Here is an 18051-nt window from a genome sequence, read left to right on the forward strand (position 1 = left end):
GGTGAGCGGACTGCTTTCGCTTACTCCTGTACAAATCCGTGGCGTACAGACGTCGGCGTTGCCATCCGGAAGCTGACAACGAATATGTGTTCGGTGAACAGTGCATGTTAACGCTCTGGTAGCAGGATCCAAGCAAGCTATTTTTGTACTTGTTTGGAACCATTCACGAGTCGACTCAACTTATACATCAGCCAAGAGTGAGCAGCATCTCATGCCAAACCAAGTTCCGCAGCAGTCCTTCATGAATCTTTTGATAGAGTTTCAATCCAGCTGCTCTGCTAAGTTCAAACCCCTCTGCTAGCTCTGAGCTGCGCTCTTTGTCCTCTTTTCCTCAGCTCGCTCCTCGCTCCGCACGCGGTTTGCGCAGCTGCACCGAATCGAGTCACAAGTGTACACTAGAAACCTGACCTTTGTGGTTTCTGTTTACGCTCCACAGTTTCGTCGTTCAGCCCAACAAGGGAAAAAAAAAAATCAAGGAAAATGGAATTGAAAAAGAAAACTAGAAAAAACGGAAAATCCGACTCAATTCGTGATTCTCACAACTCGTGACTCAGTGAGTAGGCGACTGTAGCACGTACTGTAGCTTCCATTACGCATACCAAGCTGGTCTGCGGTGAGCGTGAAGCTTCGGCTAGTATGTGAGTTCAGCCCGCGCTGTCTACTTGCGCAAAACTAAATCAGATCTGAGACAAGTCTCAGTCACGTCTGCCTTCAGACACCGACTCTGTCTCGTTGTGCATTCTCCCTTGCCATGGCCGATTGTCTCGCGTCATCATCCATGGGGGTCCATCAACTCCGACGTCGAAGCCACCAAGAAGCGCTTATTCGTGAAAAAGTGGTGCAAGTCGGTGGCCAAGCACGTCCTCTTGCTAACTAACGCAAGCTACTTCCAACATGATACAGCGTAGTCCAACTATGATAGCACCAGCAACGCTTTTCGTCTTGTCAGGTTGTTTCCACGACATCGACAGTGGGTCCATGATCCGTCTCGACTCCGTGCCTTGATGGACAACGCTGCAGGCGACGAGACCTATCCGATGCACAGAAGCATTGCATTGCTTGCATTGCTTGCATCCGACAAATGAAATCTACCGTCGCAGGCTGCTCGCAGCAGTGACGAGTGCACGTGTGACAATACAGGTCCTGTTCTTTCGCTTCATTCTCACAGATGCCACAATCTTGCTTCAACCTCGACCTGCTTCACTGCGCCACAACGACGACTCGTCCGATTCATTTTGTCCAAAAGATCGAGCCAATCCCACACACTGAAGCTAAAGGCCGATGTTGCGTTATCTATTCCCTTCCAGGCGCATCCGAAATGAGAACAACTCCTAGCCAGCTTGCCCGCCGTACAACCCACTTTTCTATCATGCAGCCCAAAACATTCATGATCCTGGCTTGGCTACTGCAATTCTCTCTCTGCAGTCATGTCGCCTCCCTTATCCAAACTTGTACGGTTTTTGCGACTTGGTAGCTGGGAGTATTGCCAGCGAGATTCGCTCGCGCACCCCTTCAAATAGCCCAGGCAACATGTGCTAAGCCGAGGAAGGCGCCTCGTCCCTTGCCAAAGGACAATCCTCTGTTTACGCTCGACCTCTGCAAGCCTCAAAAGTATCCTTTGATTCTCTGCATACCTCACAATGGATGGCATCGGCTTCATTGCCGGTCTGCACGCCGCAACGCTCGACGATCAAGGTTATCGGTCCGTGCTGCTCAAGCCTAACAAGCGACAGTCCCTTCGGACTCCTGGCAGCTCCATCTCGGAAAAAACTAGATCCATCGTCAGCAAGGGCAAGAGCCTTTTTTCGCTTGCCTCTCCAGCTTCATCCATGTCTTTCAGCACGAGCACAAAGTCCGTCGCCTCCTCTTTGGCATCCTGCAGCGAACAAGGACACAGAACGAGCCATTCAGCGACCGACAACATTCAGAGCTCTTTCGTCGCCGAACACGCCTCATGGACAAAAGCAGAGCAGCATACGCTCCACCACGATGATCTTGCTCCTGAATCATCGATTCCCTTGATGCTTTTCAGCGCGCCTCGTCCCATGTTCCAGCTAAGTGGACAGCTTTGCAAAAGAATCCGCCTCGACCCACACTTTGACCCCAGCTGGATCTCGACATTTGTCGACAACAGCTACCTCTTCCCATCAAAGCCAAATGTCAGGGAGCCATATGGCTGTGAATATGTTTGCCTCGCTTGTCATCACACTCATCTCGCATCGGAAACGCTGCAAGGCAGCGTAAACTTGACAGGCCACGAAGCAGCCCCCTGTATAACGCCGCTGAGTCCAATGTCAGCAATGCTGTTTTCGATTGCAGAGCAGCCCACATCTTCAACAGATGAACAGCCTCATCGACAAGATGCGCCTGTTCTGTTGACACGATTGCCGCCAGAAAGTCGAATCGAAGCGCAAGCACTTCAGTGACAACATGACAACGCCAAATCTACACACCATACTGATCGGTACCAGCAAAGATTGCAAGACAAATCAGCTAGAACATGTCGGAAGCTCGCATTCGAGCCTTGGTCTTGGTCTTGGTCTCGGACGAGAAACCCACGGGAGCCGCATCAAGATCATCTTGGTCGAAATCAAACGTCAAGAGCGATCTCTTTTTGGTCGACTTGTCCTTTTTGCGCTTCTTCTCTGTCTGCGCCGCTGTCGACGTCGACGTGTCAGCAAGCTTCTCCGTTTCGTCTCCGGCATCCTTGCGCTTCGATCTGACTTGAAATATGACACCCGATCCAGCAGTCGAGTCGTGCATCTTGGGTCGCACCGCTGTTTTATCTCGACTAGCACCACCTTGCTCCACATCAGACGTCTCCTCATCAGAAGCAAAGATCGCTTTGTACACGTCGATCGACGGCTTGATGTACGTCAATGTGTCATCACCTTGCCGCTCGTCATCGCCCATACCGATCTCGTCTTCCTGCAGAGCGTCTTCCACTTGAGTGGTAGCTTGTGGCACAAAGAGACCGGTCGAGGCTTGCGCGTCGAGCGACAGCGGTGTTGGAGCGGCAGCTAACGCTTTCAGCTGGTCCTTGCTGCGTGCCCAATGCTGGTCCACACGAACGCTCGATTTGGACTTGGACGATCGTGTCGAGCCGTAAAATAGATCTGGGTCGTCTTGCATATTTGGATCTGGCCTCTCAGCTGAGCTGTGCTGTGATCTAGTCGGTTGCTCGCCGTCCTTGCGCCTGCGAGCGATCGCCGGCTCCGTGACACCGAGCCGTTTGCAAAGCAATCTCTCCGGCTCCCATGCTTCGACCTTGCGTGTAAGATGTCCGAAATTCCCCATCTTGGCTGCGCTCTGAGCTATCGACAACTGCTTTTCCGCCACCACACCTGCCTCATTCTGCCTCTCCTTGTCCTTTCGCTCGCTCACCGCAGAAGCCGGCGCGGGATGTCTGAGCCCAGCATGTGCGCTAGTTGCGCTCGTCTCGTGTTGCATTACGCTTTCACTTGCCTTTGCAAACCTGCTCGCCATCGCCGAGCTGATCGGTCGGAACATGTTGGCGCTCTTGGCAAATTCGTGCAATTCATTCGAGTACTGTTCTGCCGTCAGCTCTGTGGGGACTGCTAGAGATTTGGATCGTTCGTCTGTTGAGCAAGAGGTGGATTGAGACTTGAGGTAGGTCAGGTATCGCTCGTGTTTGGCGGGATTGGTATCAAAAGGCGCAAATCCTTGGAGCGCTTGTGCGGCGGTGGAGGGGTCGAGGTGGGGCACATGAATGAATTCTGGCTTGGATTCGGACGAGCAGGGAGATGGGAGGGGTAGATTCCTGGACGAGGCGAGATGTTGGCGAGCTTTGGTCGAGAGGAAAGCGGCAATGTTGGGGGGTGGACCGGGGAGTTTGGCTTCTCCTAGAAGGTGAGCTCGAGACGCAGGTGTGAGATTTCTAGCTGGGTCGTCGGTGGAAGCGGTGGAGCGCTTCCATATGCGCGTGGGGTCCGGTTGCCATCCGACGGGGAGAGGTGGACGCTCCAAGACGCGCGGTGGCGCTGACGCTTGACGGGCGAGCTGGAAACCTGACAATATCGGTCGACCGTCTGACCATACATGTGCTCGGTCGTCTTTTGGCGAGTCTACGCTTGTCGTAGTTGCGCACTTTGGTCTATCGTGTTTATCGAGCATCTGTAGCAGCGTCGGTTGTTCGGGTGCGCCCAGACCTCTTTTGGACGTGTGTGCTTGAGCAGACACATGCGCTGAATTGTCCACCTTGATAGCGCAACCACTGCCGATCGTCCGCGAAGAATCGCTGTGCATCGCTTTCGTCTTCGCACCGCTCTTGCATCCCAGTTCTTGTCCTGGCTTCCATCCCATACGCCGCAACAGCTTATAACCCACCTCTTCGTTGCTCGCCAGTCCAACACCATCTTCTTCTGCCACTGCGCTTGTCGAGGCACTCACCTCTCTCAGACCAGCAATCTGATTCAAGCCTGCAACAGCGTTATCCGACGCTCGAGTCACGTGTTGAGCAGCCTTCCAGTCGGCCAAGTCCTCCTCATCCATAAAGTCTTGCACTGTACTCCTCTTGTCCTCGGCACGATGCTTCCTGCTGGACCTGAAACTTGTGGGGGTCCAACCGTGTTCGCTGCCGACAGTATTGTAGTACCCCGCGGACCAGCCGCCCGTAAATGCGCCATGGAAGCGACGTCTGCCCTGTGCATCGCGTGCTTCCTGTTGCCATATCGGTTTGAGTTCATTCGGATCGCGTTTCCCAGACGAAACCGACGGCAAAGGCGTTCCCACAATGCACAGGTTCCGAGTTAGCGACCAGAGTGAATCCGGTGAAACCGAGCGCACTTTTCGTCGAAGACGATCCGTCGCCATGACTGCGTGTGATCTACACTAGCCATTCATTCGATCGCATCGCCTCCAGGATCCACTTGAAGCCTCGAGTCAGTGAGCAAGCTGCTCGTCTCGACGATCAAGGGTCCACATCCAACTCGCGCCGCAACGTGACGCTGCAACTGCCAATCGTGAATTCGTGTGCAGCGCATACAGTCACTATCGGCCGACAGATCACTCTTTCCTTGTACCGCTTTCTCCTCTCCACACTTTTCCGCTCTTATTCCGTTAGAATCTTGCTTGCTTTCTGCCCACTCAAGCAATCACGAATCACAATCACGGAATCTTGAATTCTCAGAAAGCATCAACCCTTGTATTGACACTCGTGACTGTGACATCCGTCTCTGATTTCGGCGTACAACCCTCAGATACTCACGACTGTTGTCCGAAGTGCGAACAGCAAAAGAAGAACCCAACTCAGCTAAGCCTCACTCACCGTTTCGAAGATCAAGCCCGCCAGCAAGATTGCTCGAGCATGAAGATGACGATTGACAATTCTACCTCTGACGTCTGCGAATTGACAAAGCACTCTCTATATAGATATGTGCGGGATATTTTAGCTAAAAGTGACAGAGAACATTACGTGAAGGGAAAAAAAACGACGAGACAGATCCTTCGCATCCTGGCGAAACCGTGTTCAAACCTGAACATGTGTGCGAACACATGTATGCGAAGAGGACGCTTACTCAGACATGGCAATGCCCGAGTCGGAAGCATAAGCGCTGTCCGGCGAAATGACGCGGTGCGGGACACCGTCAACAGTGCGGTAGAAAGCGACCTGGTCGTTCTCGTCGACAAACTTGCACGTGTTGATGCTCTTCCAGAGCGAGACAAAGACGTTTTCGGTGCTCTTGACGTAGTGGTGTCCAAGACGAGCCTTGAGCGCCTCGGTAGCCTCCCAGGCGTTGTAGTGGGGGATCTTGCTCGAGACGTGGTGAAGGACGTGAGTCTCAGCAATACCGTGGAAAAGGTAAGGACCAACAGGACCGAGCCAGTTGCGGTCAATCGTGCAAAGAGCGCCACGCGGGAAGGTCCATGCCTCGGCCTTGTAGTGAGGAAGAGCGGGGTCGGTGTGCTGGAGGTAGGTGATCATTACGAGCCAGTGGTTGCACCACAGGTAAGGAATGACATAGTAGCGGAAGACGTCCGAGAAACCGCCCTTGGAGAGCAGGCCCCAGGCGGTGAGAGCGCTGAGCGTAGCGGCGATACCAATGTCGGAAACGATAATCTGCATGCGGTGACGCTTGTCAAAGATAATCGCATCCGGGTTAAAGTGGTTCGTGAATTTGGGGTAGTGGAGCTGACCAGAGGCGTTCCTGAGTAGGTACAGAGGCCAGCCGAGGAGTTGCTGAATGAAAATGTAGAGCAGGTTGTAGGCGGGAGCATCCTCGAGAACTTCGGCGAGCCACTCGCCGAACGTTTCGTCAACCTTGATGGCACCGACCTCCTTCTCAACGGCGTCCTCGTCGTTCGAGTCGTCGGCAGACTTGGGAGCAGGCTGAAGCGGGAGACGGCCGCGCTGTTGTCGGGTTCGGGGGACAAAGACTTCGTCACGGGTCAAGTGACCTGTGGCAGCGTGATGGCGGGCGTGCGAGATTCTCCACGAGTGGTAAGGCACGAGGAGAGCCGAGTGGAGGACCCAGCCGACAGCATTGTTGAGCGTCTTGCTAGTGCTGAAGCTTTGGTGACCACACTCGTGAGCAATGACCCATACGCCGGTGAAGACCATACCCTGGAGGATCCAGTAAGCGGACCAGGCAGCAAAACGAGTAGCAGCCTGCTGAACGCCAAGGGAAACGTAGGGAGAAAGGGCGTTGGACTTGAGGCCAGAGAAGGTGCTAGCGACGGTAGGGTCAATAAAGCTAGCGGCATAGCCAAGTGCAGCAATCATGGCAAAATCGGCAAACACATAGGTGAACGACTTGAAGGCGGAGCGCTCAAAGCAGTGAGCAGGGATCGCCGAGAGAAGATCCTTGACGGTGAATTGGGGCACGTCAAAGGTGGGGATGTCCTTCTCGTCGTAGGTGGCAGCCTTGCGATGCGAGTAACGGATAGTCTCAGTCTTGCTGGCCTTGGCGGCGGTGGAGGCAGCAGCGGCCTTCTTGCCTGCGCGCTGACCGGCAGCGGTAACGTTGGGTGCGACAGCGGACGACATGTCGACGGATCGCTTAAACCTTCTTGAGAAAGATGGGCGCGGAAACGAAAACAAGGAAGAGAAGGAGGAGGAGGAATGGAAGGGACGACCTGGGATGTTGGGAGAGTTGGTGGCGTGAGGAACAAGGAAGACGACAGAGCTACGACGATCCATTAATACCACGTACTGAATGCGAATCAGTGGCGAGAACAGGGGACTGCTAGAGAGAAAGCACGTAAGCACAGCAACCCATACACACACACACACACACACATGCAGGCATTCGTGATTCTGAGGAGGCGAAATTTCGGAGCAAGCACCTCGAGCACGACGTTTGGACTGTGCGGGCGAGAGCAGGACGCACCCAACACTCTCGCTTGAATTGCATTCCAGAGTCGCAAGATAGCGTGAACAGGTCTTGGCTAGGTTTTCTCTGCTTCATTAGTTGATTTGGCGTGGCAAATTTTTCGTTTGGTCAGAGTGGCTCCATGGTTGGTGATTTCGCAGTTTTGAGCGCTCTGCGGATTCTGGAACGCAACCTCGAGCTAAAAATGCACCAAGTCGCCGAATCAGAAGCGCGGGGGGGGGACGAGGAGAGAGGACCCTCAGTTGACTCTGCGGTTGTGCTTTGCCACGTCCCACCTTCGTGATTCGCAGATTCGCACACTGAGACGCACAGACAGCTCTTCTGAAAATTCATGGCGTTCCAGTGCCAAGGCCAGACTGATTTGCTCCCTTCCTTTGGCAGGATCCACACATGTCAAAATCTCGAAAATCTTCTGAAACCCTTTGAACGTGGCCACCCTCTCGGCAGCGATAAAGGCATAACAGGTTTCAACAGTCAATCGGGGCCTTTAGGACAGAGGAAACTTTCCCTCCAGACACTCACGACTCCCGTAACTAAGCAGTTACTTTAGCAAGAAAAAAGTTGGGGCAGATTGCAGACTAAGCTAGAATTCGAACTCATCCGTCTTTGTCTCTCCAATCACACGCCGCCCATTCACGATTTCCGCCACACCTGCCAGGCAGACATGTGTACAGTCGGCTCCCTCTTTTTCCAAGCTGTGCCATCCGCCTCAAGTCCAAAACTCGAACGTCGATCACCAGCTCAACGCAACTGTCGCGTCGACACCGATCGCGATTCCCTTTCACCTCCCATCCGTGGTTCCTCATTGTCATCCAAGTTCCGTTTGGTCTACTTCTGGCGAGAGCCAACACTCGTCGCATCGAGGGCTCGTCATTTGTCACGGCTGAACGCCAAAAAAAGTCGTCAATTGCTGGATCCTAACGAGACTGATTGTGATTCAGCGCCCTCGGCTAGGACCAGGACCAAAGCACCTTTCCCCGAGGCGTGAAAGTCGTGAAAGCGAATTTGCTCGCCCCAGGACAGAGTGTGAGTCGTGAGTCACGAATGTAATCACGAATTCTACTTCAGAAATTTTGTTCTGATTGAACCTACGATCTAACAAGCTGTGCTCTACCGCTGTGGTTCTGTCGCACGGGTAATTATCAGATCGGGGCGACCTCTCGATATCGGCACCGATTCTGCAGACCTTCTGGTTTCCGGCGAGACACTTTTGAGCATCTCCGTCGTTTGCAGCATGCAAGCCTTGGTTCAAGCCTAAGCGGACGGTGTTGAGGTGCATGACGTCGACTCAGGTGTGCGACGATCCTTGACTTGAAACCAACTTGTGCTGAGTCCGCTCTGAATGGTGAAGGAAGCTGAGGATGATGTACTTCTCTGAACCAAAGACGCCGATTTGGACTCGCCCTGCAGCGTCAGTGGGTCCTGTGTCTGTAAGTGCACAATGTTGTCATGCGAGCGGCTGCGGAGCTGACCAGAAGGATCGCCTTGCTCCTTCCTGGTCTGGATCACACCAAGTGGTTGGGGAATAGCATTTGTGTTTCTTATCGCCGTGTGGTGCGATGATTGTGTGTGTTCCATGGAAATCGCAAACTTGATTTCGATTTTTTCGATCCATCGGTCAGGCACGAAAACTTTGTCCTCGCAGAACTGAATTGCTGCCGATTTTCGGCTGCGCCGTGTTTTGTGCTGTGCTGTGCTGTGTTTGATTTCATTCGTGATTTGTCTCGTGGAGGTTGGAAGACCAAGCGACGATTTCGACAGTCGTGAATCACGAATGTGTATGTGTGCGTGTGTGATCTTGACCTTCTTGTTGCGTCGTCTCCTTCTCTTGGGCGCACCACACCATCTCCACCACATACTTTCACTACATTCCTCTCGAGCGTCACGATCGCTTCTCCTCAGTTCAAGCTGTGAACCGTCTCGTCTTCGGTAGATCAGCCTCTGACTTTGCGCTACTTTTTACAAGGAGCAGTCGTTCGCACTTGCTCCGCCTGTCCACCATTCCACGTCAAGTTGTCGACCTTCGTCTAAAGGCCGCGGCCAAAAACTTCCTCACTGGAAGCTCTCGACCTCCTTAATACTGCTCTCACAGCAACCGCATCGAAGACACTTCAAAAAAAAAATTAGAAAAAGGCCGCCTGGCTGTCCTAGCTGGCGACCCACCCTGAACGACCGAGCTCGCTCATACCCATTCAACCTCAAAGGTAAGTCATATGATGCAGTAACATGGTTGCTTCGAGTTTGATTTGTCGGAAGGCTGTGGACTTGTTTTTGCATAAATGGGCACCAACCAAAAGATTCGGTCGAGGAAGCCATCTTTCTGTGCTGCGGTCGATAAGGGCTGGATCCTGCGGGTGTTGGATCTCGATACCAATGGCGGGTACATCTATAGATTCAAATCAGCCGTGAGACAATGCCCTTTCGCATCGCCTGTCGAATGTGTCAGCTCATGAACCGCGAAAATTCAACATTCGATTACAGCCATATCCACCTAGGGAGGAATGCATCAGCGCCATCTCGAGGACGGTCATGTCAAGGCAAGTCGATATAGCTTTGTTGCTGGCTTGCCTTCCGGCGGGTGCCTCACATTTAACACGTCTGCACTGTCAATGTCTCTCGGCATTCAATGGTGCTAGTTGTATTAGCAGAGCAGCAGCAGGGCGGCGGCGGCGGTTAAGATGACCAAATTAGTATGGTCTCAGGGTTGAAAACGGATTTCCGAGCTAAGAAAAGGAGGCGGCGCGTCCGTTGTGGATTTGCTATGTGGGAAATTCAACGTCGGATTTCCTGGCGCTGTTAGCAGAGAAAATACCCCTGAACCCTCCTCGCTCATCCTCGTCCTCGAACCCGCAACCCTGTTCTCAAGTCAAGTTGCGCAATGTGCAAGATATCCAAAGCACTGGCATTCCCTACTCACATTGCTACTATGCCAAACTAGTTGTCACTGTCGCAAGGACGCTGTCTCTCAAGAGGCATCAGACGTCACCTGTCAACAAACAGTCCCCTGCGCCCTCGTTTGCCACACTGGCGACCGCTGCGATGGTGTGCTAGCAAGCTCAACGCTTCGTTAAGACGCATCAACACCCGCGGTCCTCTCCGCAGGTGAACGCTTGCTGTCTTGTTGCCGATCCCTTTGTAGCCGCCTGCATAGCCTTGATCGACGCTCACACCTCGTTTAGCACCCTCGCTCCACATCCGAACTTGTAGCTCACACTGACTCTCGTCTCTTGGTTCTCGCTCTACAACTCCTCTTCATGAACCCCTGCACCCAACTGTGCGCCCTCGACCCTTTCTCGGCCTCGTACCTCGCATTGCGATGATGTGTTCCGCCGCCCTGGCAATCTGATGGGTTGATCCAATCTGTCGGCCATACTGGACATCGACTCGAATGTTGCCTTGTTTTGGTATGCACAGCCGACCACCGCTGCGCCAACCTGGCTTGAGTTTCATCGTTTACCCCCTACGAAAAAGCGCCAAGCTTTAGGTACGTTGCTTCTCTCCAATCCTCGCACTTGCAGTTCGCGGTCAAAAGGACTGCGCTCGAAAAGATCTTGAGCTGACCCCATCATCCCCCATCCGTCCATTCTGCTTTTTGCTTTGGCCATCCGCATCGCTTGACCTTGACGCATTCACTTGCCCCTGTTCACCATGACGTGCTGTACTATGACACCACCCGATCTCAACCTTCCAGGTCCATCTCGTTACGTCCAGCAGTCGATTGCCATCGATAGCTCCTGCAAGAGTTTCGCGCCGATGGCTGCTCCCTACATTTCCCTGCCCCACCAGCAGCGCTTGCGAGCCGACACTCCTCCTCTCGATGATGAGCTCGATCACATCAAGCCGTTTGATGGTCACAAGCCCATCTATCACGGCGACTTTGACTCGCAGCTGAGGCGTGTTCTCAACGACATTGACATACACGGCTGCGAAGCCAACGGCGAGAATGCGTTTTTCGTCGCCGACCTCTCCGAAGTGTACCGCCAGCACCTTCGCTGGATGCGCGCTCTTCCCCGCATCGTTCCCTTCTACGCCGTCAAGTGCAACCCGGACCCTTACGTGCTGCAGCTGCTCGGCGCGCTCGGAACCGGATTCGACTGTGCCTCCAACGGTGAGATCGAAGCTGTGCTCAAGCTGGGCATTAACCCTGCCAGGATCATCTACGCTAACCCATGCAAAGCCGCCAGCTTCGTTCGTCACGCGGCTGCGCACAATGTCGGGCTGACCACGTTTGACAACATGGACGAGCTCGAAAAGATGAAGCGATACCACCCGTCTTGCAAGCTCGTGGTGCGTATCTTGACGGACGACTCCAAGAGCGCCTGCCAGCTAGGCCTCAAGTTCGGCGCACCGCTTGCTTCGGTGCCTCGCCTGTTGGAGCGCGCACGCGAGCTTGAGCTCGACGTTGTGGGCGTCAGCTTCCACGTTGGCTCGGGTTGTTACGACCCTGATTCATTCCGCGATGCCGTCTACCGCGCACGCTGCGCGTTTGAGATGGGCAAGCAAGCAGGTTTCAGCTTCGACCTCCTCGATGTCGGTGGTGGTTTCGGCCATGACAATTTCGAGATGGTAGCAGGTGTGCTTGGCCCTGCCATCGATGCCTACTTCCCGGACGAGGACTTTGCGCCCGGTGGCAAGGAAGTTGTCGGCAAAGTCAACGGCCTACGAATCATTGCAGAGCCTGGCCGGTTTTACGTTCACTCTGCCTTTGCGCTCGCTACCAACATCATTGCGGTTCGTCGTGGCGAGCCTAGCGCGGCGATGGACCATGTCGAAGCAACTGCGCCTAAAGCGCAGGTGATGTATTACCAAAATGATGGACTGTACGGTTCGTTCAACTGCGTGATTTTCGACCACGTCAAGGTTCATCCGAAAGTTCTGACGCTGGGCCACGAGTACGTGTACGAGCCGACGATTGGGTCGCCCGGGGTGCGAGCGGTGAGTGCGGCCGACTCGCGCTTGCAGCAGGAGGCCATGACTCTCGAGTCGTGCAGCGTATGGGGTCCTACGTGCGACTCGATCGATTGCGTACGCGATCACGTCGAGCTCCCCAAGGGCCTCCAGGTAGGCGATTGGCTCGTCTACGAAAACATGGGCGCTTACACCATCTGTGCCGCTTCCACATTCAACGGTATTCGCCGCTCCGAAATTCGCTACACCCTCGGACACGGCCAAGACGCCGACATCGTACGCCAGCTCATGCTCCAATAACTTCTAACCCCCTCCATCCTTGCATTTGTCAACCAACAACTTCGTTACATCTAATCCCCTCAGTTTGCCGCTTCCCAAATAATCTCATGCCATTCTCCCTTCCATTGTCTTACGTTTGGCTCATGACTGTCAGATGTCTTGTTCACAATTCCTGATTCTACACGTTCGTACACGCTTCGATCCAGGTGTGAGACTTGAAAGAATTTCATTTGTGGTTCATCCTTACAATGTCTATTGCATGGAAGTTTGGGTGAAACAACGACGAGGTTTAAGACCGTTGGTAGTTACTGTGCGAAGAGCTCCTTGATGTGCCTGGAGATGATGAGTCGCTGGATCTGATCGGTTCCTTCGTACAGACGGAAGATCCTAGCGTCTCGGTAGAGCTTCTCGACGGGGCTCTCGGTGTTGAAGCCCAAGCCACCGAAGATCTGTACTGCAGCGTCAGCGTTGAAGTTTGCAGCTTCGCCTGCTCGGCACTTGGCCATGGAAGCCCAGAACGAGTTACGCTGACCTTGGTCCTTGGCCCAGCTGGCTTTCCACACGAGGTTTCGGGCGGCTTCGACGTTCATCTGCATGTCGGCGAGCAGGAAGGCGATCGCCTGGTGGTCGATAATCGCTTTACCCATCGTCTTTCGGTCCTGCGCGTAGATGGCGGCTTCGTGCAGCGCACGTTGGGCCAATCCAACCGCACCAGCAGCCACCAACGGACGAGTAATGTCAAACGCACCCATGGCAGTCTTGAACCCATCACCGGGCTTGCCCAGAATGTTCTCCTCCGGAACCACGACGTTTTCAAACGTAATCTGGCGCGTGTCCGAACATCGTTGACCCATGTTGATCTCCTTCTTGCCCACAATGATACCGGGCGTGTCAGCATCCACGACAAAACCAGTCATCGACTTGGCAGCCTTGGCACTGGGATCGGTCTTGGCGAGTACAAAGTACCAGTTAGCTTTTCCGCCGTTGGTGATCCACATCTTGCTACCGTTGATGACCCACTTGTCACCCTGCTTTTCGGCCTTGGTGGCAATGTTGGCCACGTCCGAACCTGCACCTGGCTCGGTGACACAGTAAGCGGCCATCAAGGGCTCTTCGGTCATGCGACCGAGGTACTTCTGCTTGATCTCGTGAGATGCCGAGACGAGCAGCGGGGCTTCGGCAAGACCGTTGGCCTCCATAGCGGTTTGAATGCCGGAGCAACCGAAAGCGAGCTCTTCAGAGATCAGTGCGCACTCCATAAGGCCCAGACCGGGTCCACCGTATTCTTCAGGAATGTGCGTGTTGAGAAGACCAACTTCCCAACCCTTCTTGAGAATCTCGGTAGGGTACTCCATGGTCTGGTCGTGGTGACGCGCGTTGGGGATGATCTCCTCGCGGGCAAACTTGCGTGCCAAATCGCGGTAGGCCTCCTGGTCTTCGCTCAGTCCGAACGACACACCGGCGCTCTCAACGGGCGTAGAGTAGGCTCGAGATGCGCGTGCGGCCACAAGGGCAGACTTGTTGATCGACGACAGGGCGCGGCTACTGCCGGCCACAGCGCGCTTTGTGAATAGAGACATGATGGCAAGAAAACGAACAGGGGGAGATTTTGCCAGATGGAAGGTGGCGAGTGAGTCGACGATAGGTTGATGGAGAGAAAGGAACAAAAGAGGTGATTCTAGGACGGCTTGGCTAAGAAAAAAAACCCCGAACGGAGACGCACTGCGAGGGCAATTCCCAATGTTGATCGGGAGCGGGACCCGCAAGCCTTCCAAACCTCCTCGGTATGAGCGAGAATCGCGAATCTGAGTAGCCTCTTCTTGTCCCAAGTTGCGACCCCGCAAAGGTCAGTCAGTAGTCACAAGTGTGCGCTGTCGGCTGCCGTGCGTGTTGGTCAGAATCCAACTGGGCTTGGATTCTGCGCGCTTGCCCCCGGTGATTCTCGCTGCCATTCTTACCGAAGCAGTGCCTGGACGTGCATTTCACGCTCAAATTCACGACTCCGGATCCAGCGTGGCGAGCCATGCAAAATCAATCGCGTTTTTTAGTCCGCGCCACCCGATCTATCGGCGATGACATTTTCTGATACCGCAGCACTTCTGCCAGGAAGCCATGCTTGTCACTCTTATACCCATCCAAACGTGAAACTCACGACACTTAGGCGAACTACACACATCAGCGGATACGTGGACGACAAGAAAATGGTGGTATTGCTTACAAGCGAAATGCTATATACCTTTTGGGTGTTCAAGTTCGTGGGGCGCTCACAGCTTGAGAAGGACTGGAAGCCACAGGCAAACGCGCAGCGATCGGCGTAGAAGAGGACTCCCTTCGAGTCACGCCATTGCTCTTGGACTGGCTTCGCCGGTCCTCAACCGGTCGTGCAAAGCCGCGCCAATCACCAGCCTTTTCAAGCTTGGCTTTGCCGTAGAGGTTGTCCCAGTTCCAGTGGTCATCGTCCTCGTCCATCTCGTCGGCACGAGCACGCTTCTCGCCAGATCTGGGCGATGCCGCAGGCGTGGAACGAGTATCAATACCCCACGCAGTGGCCTTTCGAGCGGGCTGAGGTGCGATGGATAACGGTCGGTTATCGGCCGGATTCGAGACGGTGCTGGGAGGCGAGCTGCGCTTCAGAGGCACCGCTGCCATCACTGGCAGCGAAGCCATCCGCTGCTCAAAACTGTTGCGGCGAGAAGCGGGCTGCGCGCCTGTCGCAGCGACCAAGGGCTGAGATGCCAGCTGCTGGTGCGCAGACGGAGGCGGAGATTCCAATTCGTCCTTCTCGCTCGACGAGCTGCTGTTGCTAAATGCCTTTGAGCGGCGAGGAGCAGCGTCCGGTGCTTCCTGTTTGATAGAATCATGGCCACTTCGGGTGCCGCGGGCGTCGGCGCCCGGACTACCTTGAGCAGAGCCCGTTGGGGGAGACTCGTGCGAAGCTTCGTGGCCATTGCGCAACCCGCTCGTGGACGGTCCGGCTGCTTCGACGTGGAAGTTGCCGGCGCGTGCTGAAGCGAGAATGGCCTCGGCGCGGCGAAGCACCTCGTCAATACGTCTGCGCTCGAAGAGCAGCTCGTCTCTCAATCTCTCGACTTCACTCAGCTTGGTCATTCCGCTCGGCGCTTGTCCGGCGTGACCATGTGAGCTGGCCGACACCGTTACGGGGTGATGGTGGTGGTGATGATGCCCGTGATGAACTGCATGCGAAGCATGGTTGGCGTGATGGTGGTGATGGTGGTGATGGTGATGGGGTACGACCGAGCCGAGTCGCGCGCCATCGGACGCGCTAGCGCGGGCTGCATGCTCGGGGGCGTTGCTGGTGCCATGGGACGACTCGCCATGCAGCTCTGAACGGCCAAGCCTGTCCGTCAAGGGAGCGTCGACAGGCGAACGCTGTGAACGCTGCGATCGCGTCGCCCCAGCTGCATGCGTCTCATTGTAGGCCGGAGGAGAAGCGATGGCGGAAACGTCACGTTCGTCGTAGGCCTCACGAGGTGCCAACGGGTACGATTGGCGAGGTCGCTTAGAAGAGCGGCTGTCATCCGGGTGGGAAGTGCGAGCGGTATCAGCACCGGCCCTGGCAGAGTGAAAGTCGTGATGGAAGGAAGTCGAAGTGGCCAGAGCGCCATTTTGGTGGATGCGATCGTCTTCTTGCGCCGAATTCCGCGATCTGGCGCCAGCGCCAACCTCCATCAAGAGCATGGCAGCCTCGCGATCGCGAGCTTCGCGCATGGCCTGCTCGGACGTCAAGGACGACTTTTTGGATGCACGCCTAGACTCGGTCGACTTGGGTGTAGAATCGCCGGCATTGCGACCGGCAGCGGGCGCAATAACAGGCTGACCATTGGCGTTCATTTGAACAGGAATGACGTCAAGGATATGAGTGGGCTGTGCAGTCGCATTGGCGGGAATACGCTTTCTGCGCTTGATGACCGACTTTTTCATTCCGATGGGTCGGTGTGTGCCGTGTAGCTTATGGTAGAGACCGCAAGCGTTGCAGATATTGTTGCCGTCTTCGTCGCGTCGCCACAGTGGGGTGGTGGTCGTCTGGCAATTGGTGCATCGAAGCGCGCCGACGACGCTCTTATCGTCGTCCATTTTTTCCTCTGCCACTGGCGGCGCTCTTTCTGCGGTACGGGCAGGAGGAGGATCTTCGCTAGTTTGTGATTCACGTTTGCTAACCTTGAGAGCGTGCGAGAGATTGTTGTTGTAGGCAGGGCAACCGCTACAGCTGGCAGTGCCGCCAGTGCCGTTGCAGAGACCGTCGCCGGGACAAGAGCCGGACTTGGGATCGTCCTCGCGCGAACAGCTAGGTCCCGCAGCGGCCAGCTTGGCTTCGTGCGTAGGCGGGCTTGCGTCCGAGCCGCTGAGACGGTTCGAAGCAGAACGGTGTGTGCTGTGCGATTTGATGTAGAGCCCGCAGGCATTGCAGATGGTGCTACCATCGGGGGCTCTTCTCCAAAGCGGAGTCGAAGTAACACCGCAGTTGGAGCACCTCATGCCCGCATGATGCGCGGCGGGTGGCGAGCCAGAGCCTTCGTGTTCGTAGACATCGCCTGGGACATATTGCGGGCTGTTGGTGCTCGAGTCGGCGTGATGGACGGGGCGAGCACCATTTGCGTGGTAAGAAGCCTCGATAGCTCGCGAAGGAGCAGAGTAGCTGTCGCGATAGGGCATACCCCTCGATTCGTGCTCATAGCTAGCCCTAGAGGTGGGGTTCATGGCGCGTGGATGTTCGTCGGAATACCGCTGCATCTTGGCATGCTCTTCAGCCGAATGCTCGTGGCGATAGGCTAGGTGATCGTGGCGCATGGTGGCCGGGCTGCCGGAGGAAGCAGCTGGGCTGGAATCGCGAAAGGTGTTGCCCATGTGCAAACGTGCGGTTGCGCGAGGCGAGGTGGTGGGCGTGCGACGACGGTGTGCGAAACAGTCCGGATGATCCGATACGAGCTCCTTGGACAGCGATGATATAGGTGGAAGGTGAACGCCCGTAGCGTCACTGTGATGTCGCAACGAGGATGATTGAAGCAAAGGGCTGTTTGGTTGCGACCTGGATGGGCCGAGACGCGAACGCTCCGAGCTCTGTGAACGGTTTCGAAAAGCGGCGATGGGCGACTGCGAACGGCCGGCTGGGTGCAGGGTGCGTGGATCGCGGAAGAGACTACGAGCAGTGCTTCTTGCGGGCACCGTTGCCGTCGAAGAGGCGTTGTGGTGAGACGATGGAGCGCGGTCTGCGGCGTGACCAGAAGGAGATGATGGTCGCGAGCCTCGTGGACGAATGGGCGGAAGGCTGTCAGCGTCGTGGACAGACGCGCCGCGGGAATGCTGAGAGACGCGTTCGGGAGAGCGATCGGCAGGGGCAATCGGACGAGCTGCAATTCGCGGCGGTGGATGATGGGAGGAGGAGGAGGAGGAAGAAGAGGAAGCGGCGGCGGCTTGTTGGTGATGGTGGGAAGGAGTGGGTGAAGCAGGTCGCGAAGCGATCTTGACGGGGGGCAGCGCCATGATTTGCGTT

The 18051-nt window shown here is 55.3% G+C and overlaps 7 protein-coding genes across 7 annotated transcripts; 2 read left to right on the forward strand and 5 right to left on the reverse strand.

The window, feature by feature from the left end:
* Positions 1-1640: 1640 nt before the first annotated feature.
* UMAG_12124 (uncharacterized protein) lies at positions 1641-2426 on the forward strand (the record flags this gene model as incomplete). The annotated part of the gene is made up of 1 exon (XM_011389189.1): positions 1641-2426. The coding sequence occupies one exon, from the start codon at positions 1641-1643 to the stop codon at positions 2424-2426; it is 786 nt and encodes a 261-aa protein (XP_011387491.1).
* A 67-nt stretch (positions 2427-2493) lies between these two features.
* Positions 2494-4833, reverse strand: UMAG_01045 (uncharacterized protein; the record flags this gene model as incomplete). Its single annotated transcript, XM_011388712.1, has 1 exon — positions 2494-4833. One exon carries the CDS (start codon positions 4831-4833, stop codon positions 2494-2496), a length of 2340 nt encoding a protein of 779 aa, XP_011387014.1.
* Positions 4834-5533: 700 nt separating this feature from the next.
* Positions 5534-7006, reverse strand: UMAG_11270 (uncharacterized protein; the record flags this gene model as incomplete). Its single annotated transcript, XM_011389091.1, has 1 exon — positions 5534-7006. The coding sequence occupies one exon, from the start codon at positions 7004-7006 to the stop codon at positions 5534-5536; it is 1473 nt and encodes a 490-aa protein (XP_011387393.1).
* A 1600-nt stretch (positions 7007-8606) lies between these two features.
* Positions 8607-9209, reverse strand: UMAG_01047 (uncharacterized protein; the record flags this gene model as incomplete). The annotated part of the gene is made up of 1 exon (XM_011388713.1): positions 8607-9209. The coding sequence occupies one exon, from the start codon at positions 9207-9209 to the stop codon at positions 8607-8609; it is 603 nt and encodes a 200-aa protein (XP_011387015.1).
* A 1791-nt stretch (positions 9210-11000) lies between these two features.
* On the forward strand, positions 11001-12560 carry UMAG_01048 (ornithine decarboxylase; the record flags this gene model as incomplete). The annotated part of the gene is made up of 1 exon (XM_011388714.1): positions 11001-12560. One exon carries the CDS (start codon positions 11001-11003, stop codon positions 12558-12560), a length of 1560 nt encoding a protein of 519 aa, XP_011387016.1.
* Positions 12561-12844: 284 nt separating this feature from the next.
* UMAG_01049 (putative acyl-CoA dehydrogenase, medium-chain specific) lies at positions 12845-14119 on the reverse strand (the record flags this gene model as incomplete). Its single annotated transcript, XM_011388715.1, has 1 exon — positions 12845-14119. One exon carries the CDS (start codon positions 14117-14119, stop codon positions 12845-12847), a length of 1275 nt encoding a protein of 424 aa, XP_011387017.1.
* A 667-nt stretch (positions 14120-14786) lies between these two features.
* On the reverse strand, positions 14787-18041 carry UMAG_01050 (siderophore biosynthesis regulatory protein URBS1; the record flags this gene model as incomplete). The annotated part of the gene is made up of 1 exon (XM_011388716.1): positions 14787-18041. One exon carries the CDS (start codon positions 18039-18041, stop codon positions 14787-14789), a length of 3255 nt encoding a protein of 1084 aa, XP_011387018.1.
* Between the last annotated feature and the right edge of the window lie 10 nt (positions 18042-18051).

The sequence above is a fragment of the Mycosarcoma maydis genome, chromosome 2 (assembly GCF_000328475.2).
Source record: "Mycosarcoma maydis chromosome 2, whole genome shotgun sequence".
Lineage (NCBI taxonomy): Eukaryota > Fungi > Basidiomycota > Ustilaginomycetes > Ustilaginales > Mycosarcoma > Mycosarcoma maydis.